General features: G+C 48.7%; 1 protein-coding gene across 13 annotated transcripts; it reads right to left on the reverse strand.

Moving 5' to 3' along the window:
• Positions 1 to 1,670: 1,670 nt before the first annotated feature.
• Positions 1,671 to 18,263, reverse strand: KCTD21 (potassium channel tetramerization domain containing 21). Of its 13 annotated transcripts, XM_077964100.1 has the most exons (6): positions 18,085 to 18,146; positions 16,199 to 16,335; positions 11,197 to 11,293; positions 10,637 to 11,101; positions 6,763 to 6,860; positions 1,671 to 5,018 (listed from the first exon to the last, which is right to left on the reverse strand). In XM_077964100.1, the coding sequence occupies exon 6, from the start codon at positions 4,987 to 4,989 to the stop codon at positions 4,207 to 4,209; it is 783 nt and encodes a 260-aa protein (XP_077820226.1). In that variant the 5' UTR covers positions 4,990 to 5,018; positions 6,763 to 6,860; positions 10,637 to 11,101; positions 11,197 to 11,293; positions 16,199 to 16,335; positions 18,085 to 18,146; the 3' UTR covers positions 1,671 to 4,206. The 13 variants fall into 13 exon arrangements, with proteins under 13 accessions (XP_077820226.1, XP_077820224.1, XP_077820223.1 ...); XM_077964098.1 differs by lacking the exon at positions 11,197 to 11,293 and having other exon boundaries at positions 10,637 to 10,872; XM_077964097.1 differs by lacking the exon at positions 11,197 to 11,293 and having other exon boundaries at positions 10,637 to 10,880.
• Positions 18,264 to 18,363: the final 100 nt, after the last annotated feature.

The following is an 18,363-nucleotide window of genomic DNA, read 5'->3' on the forward strand; positions in this document are numbered from 1 at the left end:
GCCTACCCTGGCCTCCCAAAGTGCCGGGATTACAGGTCTGATCTGTAAACAACTGGGATTACAGGTGATTACACCTAGCCTGATGATTTTGTTGTTGTTGTTTGTTTTTTTGAGATGAAGTCTCACTCTGTTGCTAGGCTGGAGGGCAGTGGTGCGATCTGGGCTGACCGCAACCTCCACCTTCCGGGTTCAAGCTATTCTCCCGTCTCAGCCTCCCAAGTAGCTGAGATTACAGGCGCCTGCCACCACGCCTGGCTAATTTTTGTATTTTTGGTAGAGATGGGGTTTCACCATGTTGGCTAGGATGGTCTTGATCTCTTGACCTCGTGATCTGCCTGCTTCGGCCTCCCAGTCAGACTGTTTTAAGAGTAATTTGTAAAAGGAAGCTGGAAATTTGGAGTGAATAAACGGGTGGTTAGACAAATGCTGTGTGATTTAGGCTGCAGTTTACAAAACAGAGTGGCTGCGTCCCAGGCTGTACATTCTGAGGTGTGGGCAAGTGGGGACCTTGGCCACCCCTGCACTGGGAGCTCTGGCCCAAAGGCAGACCAGGGTCATGAGGCTAGGCCCTTCTTAAGAGGGTGGAGGGCTTTTGGAGGTGCTAAGGGCACGAGGTCACGGAGTGGTGCCTGCTGCTGGCCTTCAAGCACGCAGGGCCCGTTTGGTGGTGGTCCTCATGAAGTAGTCACACCAGTGGGTGCTTAGGGTTCCCTGAGGCACCCATTCTAACTGTCCCTTGGCATGCATGGGACCACACCTAGGGCAGGAACTGAGAGCTGACAAGTGTTGTGTTCCCGGCGTTGCTCCTTCTGCTGGGATGGAGCCCTTGGCAGCATAAAAGGGTAAACTGAGTCCAGGTGAGATCGCCACAGGGTCTCACCCAGGACAGTGAGGGGCTCACAAGAAGCACATCCCTGCTCACAATTCGCACTCAGACTCACCCGTCCACCGATGGTGCTGCCATCACTGCTGCACATTTGTTCTCCATCTTTCTCACATTTTTGCCAAGCAGAAGGCCGAGCTCACCTAACCTGGATGCGGTCAATGAGATTGCACTGCGTGCCCCCTCCCGCCCCTAGTGCAGCGGCGGTGTGAATGCACACCCGCCCTTGCTTGCCCTCCCTGCCTGGCTGCCAGCTCTGCTCCTGCTGTTCCCTGTGCCCATGGCGCTCTCTTGCTTATTCTGTTAAGGCTGACCTACCCTCAGAGGCCCACCTTGGCCATCCACAAGCCTCCTTCTGAGAACTGAGCCCTTTCCCTGAGTTCCCACAGCACGCTGTGTGAAGCTCTAAACTTTCTCCAGGCTGAACTTAGCTGAGCTTATTCGTGGCTGTTCCCGTCCTCAGGACCGACACAGCAAGTGCTCTGTAAGGGCTTGTTAAACTACTCTCCTGGAACTCCTAGCCCCCGCCAAGAGTCCACCCTGACTACCTCCTGCAAGAGCACTGAGCTCCTGGGTGCCAGGCCTAGCTCGGAATTTTCACAGACACCAGCTCGTTTAAATTGCATAACCCTGGAAGGGGTTGTTGCCTGATGAGGAAACAAATCAGAGACGTTCAGTGACTTGTCCAAGGTTACAGAGCCTTGGAGCTCTGGATTCAAACCCACGTCACTGTGACTCAAGACCAGTGTTTTTCCCCGTTGTAAGCAGACACAAAAGAATAACAGTCCTTTATCATTTATACTGTATTCTCATGTACATTATTTCATTTGATCCTCACAACAGCCCTGTGAGGTAGGTAGGGTTATGTATTACTGTTATGCCCATTTCACAGATGAAGAAATGGAGGTGGCTCAGTGAGGTGAGTGACTTACATAAAGTCACACAGCATGTTAGAGGCTTCACTGCTTCTGCAATTTCTCTAAAGTCAAGCTGCTTGGATTAGGGAGCACCGAAAAGATGGACAGTTTTATGGAAAAGGAAAAAGGGCAGTGGTGATTTGTAAGATTTCTTCCTCACATTGTTTTGTTGTGACCACAGCTTTTGCTACTTGGTCTGAACTGGGTTCTCCATGAAGGGCTTTCCCAAGTACTCTTGGCCTGGGACAGCTGTTTGTTTTTGGGATGGAGTCTCACTCTGCCGTCCAGGCTGGAGTGCAATGGCACACTCTCAGCTCACTGCAACCTCTGCTATCTGGGTTCAAGAGATTCTCCTGCATCAGCCTCCCAAATAGCTGGGGTTATAGGCGCCTGCCACCATGCCCAGCTAATTTTTGTATTTTTAGCAGAGGTGGAGTTTCACCATGTTGGCCAGGCTGGTCTTGAACTCCTAGACCTCAGGTGATCTTCCCGCCTCAGCCTCCCAGTGTTGGGATTACAGGCATGAGCCACTGCACCTGGCAGAAAAGCTGTCAGAGAGACTCCTGGGTCCCATTTAGGGGGGAAAGGGCCTTTACTGCTCAAGGGAGCTGGCTCTGCCCATGGCCCAGTGTACAAGCTCCCTACTCACAGGGCTTATCTACGGGAAGCCCCTTTCTGGGCCCACCTCCCATGGGTGCCTGTGTCACCAGGCTTCCTTGGCTTTGTCTGAGGACCCCTGCCCGGGGGGAGGACCCTGGGACTCTCAAGGCCAAGCTCACTTTAGGGATGAATCATGACGTGCAGTTTGGAGGCCTGCACAGCTCATCACCCGGTGGGAAGCAGTGCTTGGGTTGCTTGCCCTGGATGGCACCCCACGGAGACCCAGGGGTAGGACACAGGACTGCAGGGGAAGGCCGCCTTCCTGAGGGCAGGGTCTTAGGGGCCACACATTTACCCTAAGGGCACTATTATGGTCCACACCACTCCTGGGCTCCTTGCTGCACAGCACGCTCGGAGACCCTGTCTCTTTCTTCCGGATCTCCTCAGGGGCCGCGAATCTTCCTCTTCCAACAGAAAATGGTCAAAAGGCATATGGAGCCATAGCTTGTGAGGAAGGTGGGTGAAATGGGGGTCACAAACGAGATGAAGCTATAACAAAAGGGGACGACTTACAGGGGATAGAAAAGAGCTAACTTTGATTCTGAAGACAGATCCCAGAGGGGAATCTGAATTCTGAGTAATAATGTTTTCAGAAAAATTTCTGGCCTCTCAAGGTGACTATTTTGAAAGCAAAGATATGTAACTGGGTGAAAGCGAAGGTCTGCCACCAAGATCCAGCAAGTGGCAGAACAGATTTTGGCTCAATATAGGGAAGAACTTTCTAACAGTCAGCACCGTCCAACCACGGCAGGAGCTGCCTTGGGGATGGCGCACTACCTATGAGCTGAGGTATGCAAGCAGGCCAAGGTGATCACTTGCTGGTGCCCAGGGAGAGGCGCTCATCCTCAGATGTGCTGGGGTGTTCTAGGGGTGGGGGAGGGAGAAATAATCATCGAATTATTTCTAACCCTGAGAATCCATAATATATTTGTTTAAAATGACCTGTTTCAATGATACCTCAAATTTTTGGGAAAACAATGACAAAAGTCAGGCGACAGACTGGATTTGGAAGCGCCTTTCATTACACTGGCTCCAGACTCTTGCACATCTTTGCAGAGATAGCAGACCCTTTCTGAAGCCAGGAATCCCTTGATTCAGCCCCATCAAGAGGCACATTCCTACCTTCTGAACTCTGCCTGGACACTCATTCCTCTAGACCCTGCCACACCTCATCTCTGTCCCCCAGGAAGGGACACTAACAGGGCTCTGAGAATGCATGGCATTCCAAGCCAGCCAAACACGGTCACCCCTGGGCAAACATTCACAATTATCGATGCACCCTAGGGAGGGAGGAGCAGGTGTGACAGGAACTGCTGGGGACTTTATGTCGTGGTTAACTAGAGGTAGCCTCTTGTTCTCATCCCATCCTCTCCAGCAGGGCCTTCTTACAGATGGATAAACGCGACACTGGCTAGTGGTACAGATGGGTGGAGCCCAGGAGAAAGCCGCCACTCCTTTGTCCCGGCTGGAAAATCCTCCTGTGGCCTCCTTTAGTACACATCAGCTGACTCTTCACTTGTCACAATAGCCCATCTGCAGCTCAAAATGGCAAGAAAAAAGGTGGTTCTGTTCAGAGGACAATGGATTCCAAAAGGTGGACTTCATCATGGGGGGAATCAAGTCCTGCTACACAATTAATACAGATTAGTACAGTCCCCTGCCTTGCATCACTGGCGAGATGCCCTCCAAGACCTGGCTGACATGAGCTTCTTGGGACTCCCCGTCTCCAATGCTGTTGGGGTCCTTTTACCTGTACCGTATTAATCGAATAATCTTATTGTTCATAAAATCCAGAGCGTGTGGGTGAGAAGAATCGATGCAGAAGCCATCGCTCAGAGCGATTTTCAGTACCTCCTCCACGAAGACCTGGAAGCTGTTAATCTGCTTGTTGGCAGGCACCACCCAGAGCCTCTTGAGGTTCTGCTTGGTGTACTCCTCCTCTGGCAGGCCCTCCACATTGGCCACCCAGTCCAGAGTCAGGTGGTTGGGGTCCTGCAAGTGGCTGGTGATGGACGAGAGATTGCCATTGGAGCAGTAGTAAAGCTTAGAGCCAAGGAGTTTGAGGAAGAGGCAGGAGGTGCTGAAGATGTTGGCGTTGAAGACCTCCATGCTGGAGGAGGAGAGGCTGTAGATCTGGGGCGCCTCGCGCACAGTGAAGTGGACCGTCTGCACGTGCTGGTTCAGTGTGATGTTGAGCATAGCATTCTTCTCGGCCTTGGAGAGCTCCACTTCTTTCTCCTGCAGGGCCTCAATCAGGGGCTGCACCTGGTAGAAGTCGGCCTCCCTGCGGAGCAGGCCCATCTCCTGGAAGTCCTCGGGCAGGTCAAGGTGGGAGGTCCGCAGAAAGTTGAGGATATAGCGGAACACTTTGCCGTCACGGTCAATGAAGCAGTTGCCCTGGCTGTCCCTCTTGGTGGGCATCTTCCCGCTGAACATGGCACCTAGCATGGAGTCAGGGAAGCTGGTCAGGGTTGCCAATGAGGTTGTATAGAGCTTCCCCCCGACGTTCAGCGTGATGGGGTCGGACATGGCAGGAGACTGGGTTGCTGGAAGTGGCCCTGGAGAGGGTGACAAGTGAGAAATGACTATAACCAAACCTCATCTGAGAACTCACAGTCCTTAACTCCTTATTGTACATCAAGCCTATGCCCTTGGGATTGAAATGAATTAATACCTGATGAATGGGTGATAATTGTTAACACTGTGCAAAGTACATTAGCTTCACTAGGGAGAAAGGAGAAAGGGAAAAGGAAACAGGAAAAGAAAGGAAAGGACCCCTAAAGCCTGGGTCCCCCTGCCGATGTTCTGTTCTAATTGGTCTGGAATACTGCCCCAGCACTGGTTTTTTGAAAGAGTTCCCTTAGTGATTCTAAATGTTCAGTTAGAATAGAGAACCACTGGTCTAAAGAAAGAAAGGAAAACGTGCCTGGACTGAAAGCTATGCTACGTGTTTATACATATATTTGCTTGCATAATAGTTCTATCAGCTGGGCACGGTGGCTCACGCCTGTAATCCCAGCACTTAGGGAGGCTGAGGTGGGTGGATCACCTGAGGTAAGGAGTTCAAGATCAGACTGACCAATATGGTGAAACCCCATCTCTACTAAAAATACAAAAATTAGCTGGGCATGGTGGCAGGCACCTGTAATCCCAGCTGTTCAGGAGGCTGAGGCAGGAGAATCGTTTGAACTCAGGGGGTGGAGGCTGCAGTGAGCTGAGACTGCGCCATTGCACTCCAGGCTGGGCAACAAGAGTGAAACTCTGTCTCAAAAAAAGAAAAGTTGTATTATCTTTTGACATAGACAATATAATCATCCATCCCTGTCGTGCAGATGAGGAAAACTGTGCCAGGATTCATTCCTCAAGCTCAGAAAGGCGAAGAGCCTCGCCAGGATTCAAACTCAGTTTCCTTTATATAAAAGAAAAATGTGTAAATGCTTACTAGCCAAAGATCGGTATGTTCTAAGTACTCAACAAATGGTCTGAGATTTATGCATCCAGGCTCAGTGCTCCTCCTTCTGTACCAATGACACTGCTGAATTTAATTATTTTTCTCTCAAAGATTTGACAACGAATGGCCATGATTAGTGTCATTTCCATCTATCTTCAAGGCCCACAGTAGGTCATTCAGCTGTTCGGACTGCAAATGACAATCCTTTCTAGACTTTCACTGCTCCCATGCTGACTTGCCTTGCCATGAAAATGCTCTTGGCTCCTGGTGGCCTGTCCTTTGCTGTCATAACACCCCAAGCTTCTCTGAAACTGGCTGCAAGGTCAGTGCAAATGCAGGACTCTGTCAGAGCACCCTCCTGGAGGTAACCTAGCCACTCCTTAACAAAGCCCCCCGATCTCCCAGCTGTCAGCATCTATGGCTGGCGCATCTCCTTCACCACATGTTCTAGAAAACAGGAGATCTCAGTTGCAGCTTCCAACACTATACCATCCCCAGAGCCAGCCTGTGGACAGACTCGGTCATCCTTCCCCTACATGGCAGGTAGGGATGCCAACAGGAACTGGCCCCAGGATTACCCCCAGAAGAGCCTGTGCTGGTAGAGGAGACAAGAGAGAATGAAGGCACAGTGACAAGACAGGTAGAAGATGTGGGAGACCATTGGGAATGAACCTTGGTCCATCAAAAACTATCTGGCTGGCAGACACAGTGGCTCACACCTGTAATCCCAGCACTTTGGGAGGCCGAGGCGAGCTCAGGAGTTTGAGACCAGTCTGGCCAACATGGCGAAACCCTGTCTCTACAACAACAACAACAACAACAACAACAAAGCAGGGTGTGGTGGCGAGTACCTGTAGTCCTAGCTACTTGGGAGGCTAAGGTGGGAGGATCGCTTGAGTCTGGGAGGTCGAGGCTGCAGTGAGCCGTGATTACGCCACAGTACTCCAGCCTGGGAGACAGAGTGAGACCTGGTCTCAAAAAACAAATAAACAAAAACCCATCCTGCCAAGCATGCTTACTGTCTAGATGGAGAAACAGAGGTTTGAGGAGGCACCTCCCCAAAGTTACCCAGCAGGGGTGGCAAGAACTTCTCAACATTTCTGCCTCCTGAAGAGGCCGACTTCACTGAGGCCTCCTTTCTCCAGAGGATGGGGGCCATGCCAGTGTGAGATATTCGGCTGCCATGCTCGACTCTCTGGCGGGGACAGGGGTATGTCTCCTCATGAGTCCTCCCCAGTCTAACAGGGCACTTTGATATTGTAGAAAGGCATTCCCCATCTGGAGTGTTTGAGGAGAAATGAGCCCATGTGAAATACAAAATTGTCAGTAGAAGCCTGGAGCAGATGGGCTGTGAGACGGTGGGGAGGTCCCACAGAGGTGTGGGCGAGCCGCCACTGGGGGCGTGGCTGCTGCTGTGGAGACTGACTGCCAGGCAGCAACTGGGGAGGGTGCTGTGACTCAGGGCTGAATCTGGCCAATTCTGTCTCCAGAGGGCCCAGGCAGGAGCTGGACCCAGGAGTGGGTCCCCTTTACTTAGTCCAGAATCTTCTTCCCTGTTGCCCTCTTTTTATTCTTTCTGGATAGAAATGTGCATGTTCTAGTTTCAGTCTCTCTTTCTCCTCGAAAACAAACACCCCCCTCCCAACACTGGGTTTCAGGCCCAGGCTCTGTGAAGTGGTTCAACTCCATGGCAGGAAAAGGAGCAGGTGTCAGAGAGGACATGGACAGTTCCATGGTCCACAGACCCTTATCTCTTCCATGCGTTAGTGCTGAAGTGCTCAGAGCATTACAGGCAGGGGAGGTCAGGAGCAACAGGGCATTCCCTGGGACCCCTGGATAGGTGCCCAAACTCCTATTTCTCTGCTTGCAAAAGCAGCAGAGCACCTGCTTTCCTGTGCCCCCGATGATGTCATGGCTCCCAGTCATTTGTCTGGGGAGAGCAGCACAGTTGTACAGGCAGTCAGGGCAGACGCTGGCTAGCAGGCAGGTCTCCTGCTCCGAGTATAGGAAGCTCTCTGTGGTAATCTCCCCTTACCTATTGAGTCACAGAGCTCAGTCCTCCAAGCCCTTCTTTTTTTTTTTTTTTTTTAGACAGAGTCTCGCTGGCACCAGGCTACAGTGCAGTGGTGCGATCTCAGCTCACTACAACCTCTGCCTCCCAGAATTCAAGCGATACTCCTGCCTCAGCCTCCCAAGTAGCTGCGATTACAGGCACATACCACCACACCTGGCTAATTTATTTTTGTATTTTTAGTAGAGATGGGATTTCACCGTGTTGGCCAGGATGGTTTCGATCTCTTGACCTCGTGATCTGTCTGCCTTGGCCTCCCCAAGTGTTAGGATTATAGGCGTGAGCCATCGTGCCTGGTCTAAGCCCCTATTTTCTAGTCACAAGGCCACAGTGTCCATCATCACAAATCTACGGCCCTGCTACAAAAGGCACAATGACACGACACAAGGGGAGCTTCATGAGTCGGCGGAGGTTTGCAGTCAGGTAGTGGGAACTAACACCGCTGAGCCTCAGCCCCCCATAGCTTCCCAGCTGCCTCCTGGCCACCTCCACCTGGATATTCTGCAAGCGAGGCACGAGAACAGGGTCTGGAGACACGGAACCGGGCCAATTTGTGCTAACTTCATGAAAGAGAAAACACCAAGGTCTGGGGGCAAAAAATCTGAGGCCAATTCTGCTGACTTCCCAAAGCTGGATCAAAAGGAAAACCCTGGGTCTGGGGGCAGGGACCCTAAGGCCAATTAACACCAAATTCCTAAAGCTGAACCAAGAGGAAAAACCCCATCTCCCCAGCTGGGTGACAAACGATCAAAACGCTTCTCTCCCAGCAACCCTCCCACTCCACCATGTCTCAGATGGAAAGGGAGGGGGCCTTAGATTGGGACCATCCCTCTATCTGCATAGGGTGCCCATTCACTTCAGCCTTTAATTAGCCACAGACTAAATCCTTCGTCCAGATAAGGGGTAGCTGGTAAGAACCTCAAATGGGGTACTTAAAGCCCAGAGAACTTTGTAACTGGGCCTTTGAGTTCCTTGCTCCGGCACTCCTACCCTGTGGAGTGCTTTCTCACTTTAATTCCTGCTTTCGCTGCTTCGTTCCTCCATTTCATTCCCCTGCTACTCTTTTTATTATTTTTTTTAGTAGAGACAGATTTCACTATGTTGGCCAGGGTGGTCTTGGACTGACCTCAACTGATCCGCCGATCTAGGCCTCCCAAAGTGTGGGGGTTACCACGTCCAGCCCCTCTGCTACTTTGTTCAAAATGCCAAGGACCTGGACAACTCATAGTCAAGACCCTCCACCAGTAACACAGGTACCAGAAGCCTCACCTGTGCATTCCTCTGCCCCTAACTCTGCTGTGAACTCTTCTCAGCCACCCAACTGCCTGAGGGAGGCAGCCCCAACTCCAGCCCTACAGGTTGTCTTGACTGTCTCCTTGAACCCATCCCTATAGCTACTCCCAGAGCTCAGGCCTCATCCCTGCCCCCTTCACCCCTACATCCTCACTCGGCTCTCTGCCTTCTGTCTACCTTCCTTTCTGGTCTGCAGACCTCCCTGAAGCACCGGCCCTGCCCAAACCACCTTCCTCTTCCCCTCTCATGTCTAACCCTGACCTCCTCCACACACTCCGGACACCACTGAGTCAGTCTCCTTCATGCTGTCACCTGCTCTGCCTTTGCTGTCCCTAGACCACCCTTGTCTACCTTCTCTCTGCTGTCTACCTTTCAGGCCCAGCCTATGAGTCATCACCTCTGTATGGCTGTCCCCAATCTCCAGCAGGTTAACAGCTCTCCTCTCAGGGCTTCCTGGTGCCCTGCACAACCCCCTCTGGCAGCACTCACCGTTCCATCTGCAGTGATCTGCTTTGCACATAGCCCTCTTCCCTGGCTCTATCAAAATGCAGATCAGTGGACATCCATATGGGGAAAAAAGAACCTTGGTCCATCTCTTATGCCATATATGAAAAATAAACTCAAAACAGATCATAGACCTAAATATAAAATTTAAAACTACACAACTTCTAGGAGAAAATCTTTGCAACTGTGGATTAGGCGAAGATTTCTTGGATAGGACCTAAAAGGAACAAACCATTAAAAACATCAATAAACTAGACTTCATCCAAATAAAAAACGTCTGCTCTTCAAAAGACACTGTTAAGGAAATGAAAGAATAAGACACGGAGAAAATATTTGCAAAACACCTATCTGATAAAGGATTGTCAACCAGAATATATAAAGAACTCTCAAAACTCAGTAACTCAGTAAGAAAATAACCCAATTAAAAAACTGACAAAGCTGGGTGCAGTGGCTCATGCCTGTAATCCCAGCACTTTGGGAGGCTGAGGCGGGCAGATCACTTGTGGCCAGGAGTTCAAGAACAGCCTGGCCAACATGGCGAAACCCTATCTCTACTTAAAAAAAAAAAAACAACCAGACAAAAGATCTAACAAATACTCCAGCAAAGAAGATATGTAGATGACGACAATCACATGAAAAGATGGTCAATATCATTAGTCATTACAGTATGAAAATTGAAACCACAATTACATGCTACTATATACCTATTACAGTGGCTCATATGAAAACTGACAATGCCAAATGAAGGTGAGTACACAGAACAATGGAAACCTCATACACTGCTGGCAAATGGTAACCACTGTTGAAAATAATTTGGCACATGGTATGGTTTGGCTGTGTCCCCACCCAAATCTCACCTTGAATTGTAATAATCCCCATGTGTCAAGAGCAGGACTAGGTGGAGATGATTGAATCATTGGGGTGGTTTTCCTCATGCTGTTCTTGTGATAGCGAGTGAGTTCTTAAGAGATCTGATGGTTTTATAAGGGGTTTCCCCTTTGCTTGGCACTTCTCCTTGCTGCTGCCATGTGAAGAAGGACATGTTTGCTTCCCCTTCTGCCATTATTTTAAGTTTCCTGAGGCCTTCCTAGTCCTGTGGAACTGTGAATCAATTAAACCTCTTTCCTTTATAAATTACCCAGTCTCGGGTATGTCATTATTAGCAGTCTGAGAATGGACTAATACAGCATACGATTATCCCATGACGCAATGACTCTGCTCCTAGATATTTCAGCCATAGAAATGGAGACATATGTCCATGCAAAGACTCATATGTGAATGTTTATGGCAGCTTATTCATAACTGCCCAAACTCAGAAACAACTAAAATGTAAACAGATAAACAAATTGTAGTACATCCATACAATAGAATATGACTCAGCAATATATAGGAACTACTAAAAGACATTACCACATACCTGAATTTCAAAAGCATTACATCAAGTGAAAGAAGTCAGCCTCAGAAGGTTACATGGTGCATGATTCTATTTGTATAACATTCTGGCAAAGGCAAAACTATAAAGACAGAAATCAGATTAAGCGAATTCCCGGGGCTGGGTTGGAGAGAAAAGACTGGCTACAAAGAAACACAAGGCATATTTTGGAGTGATGGGAATATTCTATTAGGTTGGCACCAAAGTAATATGATGTGGTGGTGGTCAAATGTCTTTATAAAGGCTGTCAAAATTCATGTAACTGTACACATCTAAAAGGGTGAATTTTGGCCAGCTGTGGTGGTTCATGCCTATAATCCCAGTACTTTGAGAGGCCAAGGCAGGAGGGTCACTTGAGCCCAGGAGTTCAAGACCAGCCTGGAAAACATAGTGAGACCTGTGTCTCAATTAAAAAAAAAAAAAAAAACAAAAAGGGGGTAAATTTGGTAAATTTTACCATACGTAAGTTTTACCTCCATAAACAGGAAAAAAATGAAGGTTGTGACCTACTGGCAAGTCACGACATCAATACAGTTAAGTGGGCTGTGACCAATTATATATTGTTGTGAACCTTTTGTTTCAGTTGGGTGTCCATGAACTGGATCATGGTATCTTCATCCTGTGGGTGACAAAACTATTTTTTTTGGGAACCACTGCCTAGTTTGTGGGCTGAGAGCAACTGCATGTCTCACGTCTGCATAGTCACCGCCTCGCACTCGGGGGAGGGGTTGTGGGATACTGTGATATAATAAGCAATATACATTTTAGATTTGTCCCCAGCTGTTGGCCAGGGTTAAAAACACTGTAATTTCCCTAGTGATAATAGCTATAGGAACTTCTTCTATTTTAATAATTGATTTTGTCCCAGTAGGTGGAGGTTGCAGTGAGCCAAGATTGTGCCACTGCACTCTGGTTTGGGTGACACAGCCAGGCCTTATTCCAAAGCCCGCCCACCCCCCAATTAATTATAGTTGTTATGTTGTCCTAATCCAAATCTCAATAGTATTTTTCAAAAAAGATTTAAATAATTAAAATTTTAATCTGGAAGCACTGATGACTGATAACCTGAAAGAATATTTGAATAACACATCTTAGCACAATGTATTAAAACCAGATTATAAAGCAATGACATTTCACTCCGTGGTTTTAAAACAATGAGAAGAGAAGGAATTTGGTAACAAATGTGAAGAGACACAACTAGCAATGTTTAAAAATAAACCTATTGATAAATATATTGATCCTTACAACTCTGGGACCCAGGCAGGACTGATCACATTGTCTTTATTTCAAAGACAACCTAAAGCAGACCCAAAGAGTGTGAATCCCTTGCCCAGGGCTTCATGTGCATTCTTGATCTCAGAGTCATGGCGTCTGGGAAGTTCTGGTTTGGACACCCTTCAGAGAACCAGTCCTTTAGAGGTCTTCGGCAGGAAGCTGAACCCAGCCACAGAGGGCCTAGCCAACAGCCTGTATACTCATGGCGACCTGGAGTAGGCAAAGGCTCATTTCTGTGCAGTTTCCTTTTTTCCTACATTACTGTCCACTTCCATAATCAGCATTACTTCCATAATCAGCATTACTTCCATAGTGAAATGACTTACCATGCAATCCTGTCGGTGGGGACTAGCTGTTGTAACAATAAACGTACTGAGTAATGAAAATTGTCCATCTATCATCTATCAGTCAATCACCTATCCATCATTTCCTAGCTGTGCTCACTCAGAGAGCCTAGAAATGACACCCAGTAGCAATAAACACACCTAGCCCTGGATCTTTGTTTCTGAATGTCATCATCTCTTTTAAAAGAAACCAGGGCTTCCTGGAGAAACTGATGATTCCTGAACTTTTACAGGAAAAGTTCAAGGTGAGTTCATATAAACCAATGATTTAAAAACAAACAAACAAACAAACAAACAAAACAAAGAGTCCAGGATGGGTGCGGTAGCTTATGCCTGTAATCTCAGCACTTTGGGAGGCCGAGGCAGGCGGATCACCTGACGTCAGGAGTTGGAAGACCAGCCTGGCTAACATGGCAAAACCTCATCTCTACTAAAAACACAAAAAAATAGCTGGGCGGGGTGACGCGTGCCTGTTATGCCAGCTACTTGGGAGACTGAGGCAGGAGAATCGCTTGAACCTGGGAAGTGGAGGTTGCAGTGAGCCAAGATCGCACCACTGCACTCCAGCCTGGGCAACAGAGTGAGACCCTGTCTCAAAAACAAACAAACAAACAAAAAACAGAAGTCCATAATGTTATTCCCCAAAGAGAGGGTGAGAAGAAGGGAGTGAGAAAGATAGAGACAGGGAAAATTTATTCTATAAAAAAGAATACTAGCTAATAAACACAGAAGGAATGGTAGAATTAGAAAATTACCAATTTGCAACCCTCAGTGTTGCTATTCAAGCAAGGATGATCCAGGGATGTGGTGTGAAAGGTTATCAGGAACACATAATTATAACAGACTCAGAGAATCACTTCACAGATTACTTATTAATTGTAAGAGAGAAAAATGTACCCTTACGATAGAGAGATCAGGTTGCCATGATCTTACCTAATAATCAAATGTAGCATTCATGGATACTAAGACCCTGACATCATATTCTCCTGACATGCAGTAAGTACACATATTGCCAAAAACTCAAATCTAACCCAAATCTAATCATTGATAAACCAATCAAACATATTTAAATAGGTGGAGAAGCTCTATTTATTTATTTACTTATTTGAGATACAGTCACACTCTGTTGCCCAGGCTGGAGTGCAGTGGCACAATCTCGGCTCACTGCAACCTCCATCTCCCGGGTACAAGCATCTCCTGCCTCAGCCTCCTGAGTAGCTGGGAGTATAGGCACGCACCACCATGTCCGGCTAATTTTTGTATTTTTAGTTGAGATGGGGTTTCACCATGTTGGCCAGGCTGGTCTCAAACTCCTGACCTCAAGTGATCCGCCCATCTTGGCCTCCCAAAATGTTGGGATTACAGACATAAGCCACCGTGCCAAGGGGCTCTATTTAGATTAAATGAGTTGATAAAAGAGATATAATAAAATGCAATATGTACATCTTGACTGGATCTGATTTTAAAAACCAGAAACTATATACGGTATTTTTGGGCAATTATAATTTTTTTTCTTTTTTGAGACCGGGTCTTACTCCGTCGCCCAGGCTGGAGTGCAGTGGTGCAATCATGGTTCATTGCAGCCTTGACATCCCCAGGCTCAGGTGATCTTCCCAAGTAGCTGGGACTACAGGTGCATGCTACCACATCCTGCTAAATTTTGTAGTTTTTGTAGAGATGGGGTTTCACTATGTTGCCCAGGCTGGTCTTGAACTCCTGGGCTCAAGCAATCTGTCCGCCTTGGCCTCCCAAAGTGCTGGGGTTACAGGCATGACCCATTGCACCTGGCAGAAAATTTTTAATAACTATTACATTGGGTAATACTGACTTCTTGCTTATAATGCATAATGTATTATGGTTATGTAGTAGAATGTCCTTATCAGGGATACATGTTGAAGAATTTAGGGGTCAAACGTCAATAAACATGTCTGTAACTTACTTTTAAACATGGCCCAAAAAGTGTGTGTTTGTGTAAAAGCACAATTGGCAAATTGTGAATTGGCGTATCTAGGTTAAGGGTTGTACTTTAAGCTTTAATGTAAGCTTGAAAATTTTAAAAATATTTGTATTTTAAAAGAAGGGAGAAGAATACATCCTTCATAGGGCCAATAGATGTAAAGTTACAGTCACAGTGCCAGACCCCAATAAATAGCCAGACTTAATAAGTTACAGATTTACTACTACTACTTAGAAGTGTGAAAAGTTCATAATTTTCCTTCCCGAGTGTTGCTGAATTTTGAAGGGTGAGGATGCCAACCAGGGCTAAGTGGCGGAGGAGTTAGAATCTAAGTCCGGGTGGGCAGTCTGGATAGACCCACTACCCACAGAAACCACACCACTAGGCCATTTTTTTTTTTTTTTTTTTTTTTTGAGACGGAGTTTCACTCTGTCACCCAGGCTGGAGTTCAGTGGCATGATCTCGGCTCACTGTGACCTCCACCTCCCAGGTTCAAGCGATTCTTCTGCCTCAGCCTCCTGAATAGCTGGGATTACAGAAGCGTGCCACATGCCTGTCTAATTCTTGTATTTTTAGTAGAGACAGGGTTTCACCATGTTGGCCAGGCTGATCTCAAGCTCCTGACCTCAAGTGATCCACCCACCTCGGCCTCCCAAAGTGCTGGGATTACAGGTGTGAGCCACTGTGCCCGGCCAGGCCTGCCTATCTTCTGTGCTGTGATTCTGCCTGGGAGAAGATGGCTGTTCAGGCCTTGTTTTTCCTGCCTCGTCATGAACCCAGAATCTCTGTACCCCAGCAGGAAAGAAACTCCTGTCATGACTCACTGTGAATGTTGACAAAGGCCACTCCGGGCCTCAGAAATGTCAAGGATGGGCAGAAAGAACTGGAGAGAGGCCAGGCGCAGTGGCTCATGCCTGTAATCCCAGCACTTGGAAGGCCCAGGTGGGAGGATCGTTTGAGTTCTGGAGTTTGAGAGACCACCCTGGACACCATAATGAGACCTCGTTTCTACAGAGAAAAAAAAAGTTAGATTGCTTGAGCCTGGGAGGTCAGGCTGCAGTGAGCCGAGATCACGCCAGTGCACTCCAGCTTGGGCAATAGAGCAAGACCCTGTCTCAAAAGAAAAAAAAAAAAAAGAAAAGAAAAAATAGAACTGGAGAGGCTGTGTGGGGTAGGCGCAGACCATGCAAGGTATTCGGCATTACTTGGGTTTGTATTTGAATCATCCCCTGCCCCTTACTAGCTGTGCAGCCCTAGGCACGTTCCTGGGCAGATGATGATTGTAACAATAACAAACACTACAACAGTAATAATAATGGCTAACATTTATTGAGCAGTTATTACCGTGCTAGGTACTTTATACATGTTAATCTCTTTCAGTCTCACAGATGAAGTAGATACTATTACATACCTACTTTACAGACCAACCATACCAGGCCCTCTTCAACTTCTGCAATTTGGCATCTGCCATCCCCTCTGCCTGGACCTTGAAGACAAATCCCATGCGTCGGCCAGGTCTCTCAGCTGGAATTCATTCCTTCTCTGCATCTGCGGAGAATTTTATTCTAACCCCTTACCACTGCCAACTTTACTTAAGTAAATGGATGCCTGGCTCCCCTGCTGGGGCTGGGGGTGCCCCTTTCTATATCCACAGAAGCATGCAGAATAGGGAAAGAGGAAGAAATTTCTCTCCTGTTTAGTCAGATCCATTTTCCCCACCTGGATTTTTAAAACTTTCTAATTTTGAAATGCTCTCTTGAATTTTCAATCTGAAATCTAAAGGCATGTGACAAGGCCGAGGTGATTACTTGGGAGTAAATGCAAGAGTTTCCACTACGTAAGGGAATGGATAGCAAGTGGCTGGGTAAATTTCAAGAAAGACAATGCTCAGAGTGACTACTGTGTCTTCCAGTAAGTCGGAGACTTCCCCACCTTACCCCACCGGGGAAAGGACTCTGCCTTGAAGCCCTCAGGACGACTACCCTTTCTTCACCTCCCCTTCCTGATCACCCCACATCAGACAGCTGCATCTATAATTGTCTTGCCCAGTCCATATCTCTAAGAAGCCCATAGGCTGCTCTATTACCATCACAACCCATAGGTAGGGAGAGAAAAGGTGCTTTAGACACAGGGACCCCAGAATGAGTTGCGCAAAAGGCAGGAGGAGAGAGAGGTGGGCTGGAAGAAGGACACCACAGAATCTGGCACGGCAAGGTATTCTTTCACCTGGCGTAGACCTCCAACCACCACTACCATCCCCTAACCCCTTCCAGAACTTTCCTTCACCTTCTCAGCTCACTCTCACGCTTCAACTTGTGCTTTTCCTCAGGCACCAGCACCCCATTTCAAACTGCTCTCTTCCTACCGTCTCCTCCAAACAGTAAGTTATAAACACTGTGCTTTCAAATCCATCTCATTTCATCCTCACAGTACCATACGAGGGCTGCCTTACAGGCTGCCATTCGGAAGGGTTGGGGGGACTGGTCCTGCCAGAAAATTTTTTGCGAAGGTCAGGGCATCAAAACTTTTCTTTCTTTCCTGCCTGCCATGCCAAGCTAAACCCCTGCCTCCCCGAGTGCAGGGAAAAAAGCAAGGTATTTGAAGTAAGGAGTCCTGAGTGGTTTTAGGCAAGTCCCTTCTGAGTCTCACATTCCTCACCTGTCAACTGCTATGGTGACGCCTCTACTTTCCAGGGCGTAAGAGGTCAAGGAGATCACGGGTGTGCCGCACTGAGCTCGGGGATGGACTCTATTTCCAGTCAGTAAAGGGAGGTGTTCTATGCATCACAGGCTTTTGCACACGCCGCCACAGCGCTGCCGGCCCAGGGCTCTCCAGACCGGGGCGAGTTCCCTGTCATCTGTGTCTCTGCCCTTCCTTCACCAGTCCCACCCAGGCTGGCCTCGTCGGCTTTTTCCGCACCCACTCCCCAGTTCTAGAGCCCCGACTCCAACCTGACAAGTGCCCCACCCCGACCCAGATACCCCGCCCCTCCTTGTCCCACCCACCAAGGACTACTCCCACAGTCCCGACCCTCATTATCCGGGCTTTTCCGACTATCACCATCCGCCCTAGCTCCTCCCACCAGCCCCACCCCTCTAAGAGCTCTGCCCCCTTCGGCTCACCTCGCGCCGAAACGCGCCCCCTCCCCCGCAGCCACAGGCACTGCCATCCCCATTTCACAGATGGGAATGGCGAGGCTGGGATAGATTAGTCTCATGGTAAGACAGGTGCCCAGTGGGCCCATGTACCCTCGCCGGTAGTCCCCGAGCCCCGCGACCCCGGCCGCGCCGCACCCACCTCCTGCCCTCGCTCTGCAGCCTCCCCTCCGCAAGCGACCAGCGCAGCTTTGCGAGGAGGGCGGAGGGTCGGAGCCCAGCCCAGGGGCGTGGCGGTCCGGGGTCCGCGCGCCGCCTTCCGGGACTGGTAGTTCTCTCTGGGCTCTTCGCAGCTCGTTGCGTCGAGAGCGAACTCCATCTCCCAGGAGGCATTGCTGCGAGTTGCTCTGCGCCCCGCCTCGTCCCCGCCGGTGTCCGGCTGGCTGGCCTTAAAGGGGACGCGGTCAGAGTGGCAGCTCGC

The sequence above is a fragment of the Macaca mulatta genome, chromosome 14 (assembly GCF_049350105.2).
Source record: "Macaca mulatta isolate MMU2019108-1 chromosome 14, T2T-MMU8v2.0, whole genome shotgun sequence".
Classification (NCBI taxonomy): Eukaryota; Metazoa; Chordata; class Mammalia; order Primates; family Cercopithecidae; genus Macaca; species Macaca mulatta.

Coding starts and splice junctions, on each gene's coding strand:
- KCTD21 (XM_077964094.1), bottom strand. Junction 5,019..6,762: donor CCAAGTAGCTAGGACTACAG/GTACTCGCCACC, acceptor CACCCTCTCCAG/GGCCACTTCCAGCAACCCAG.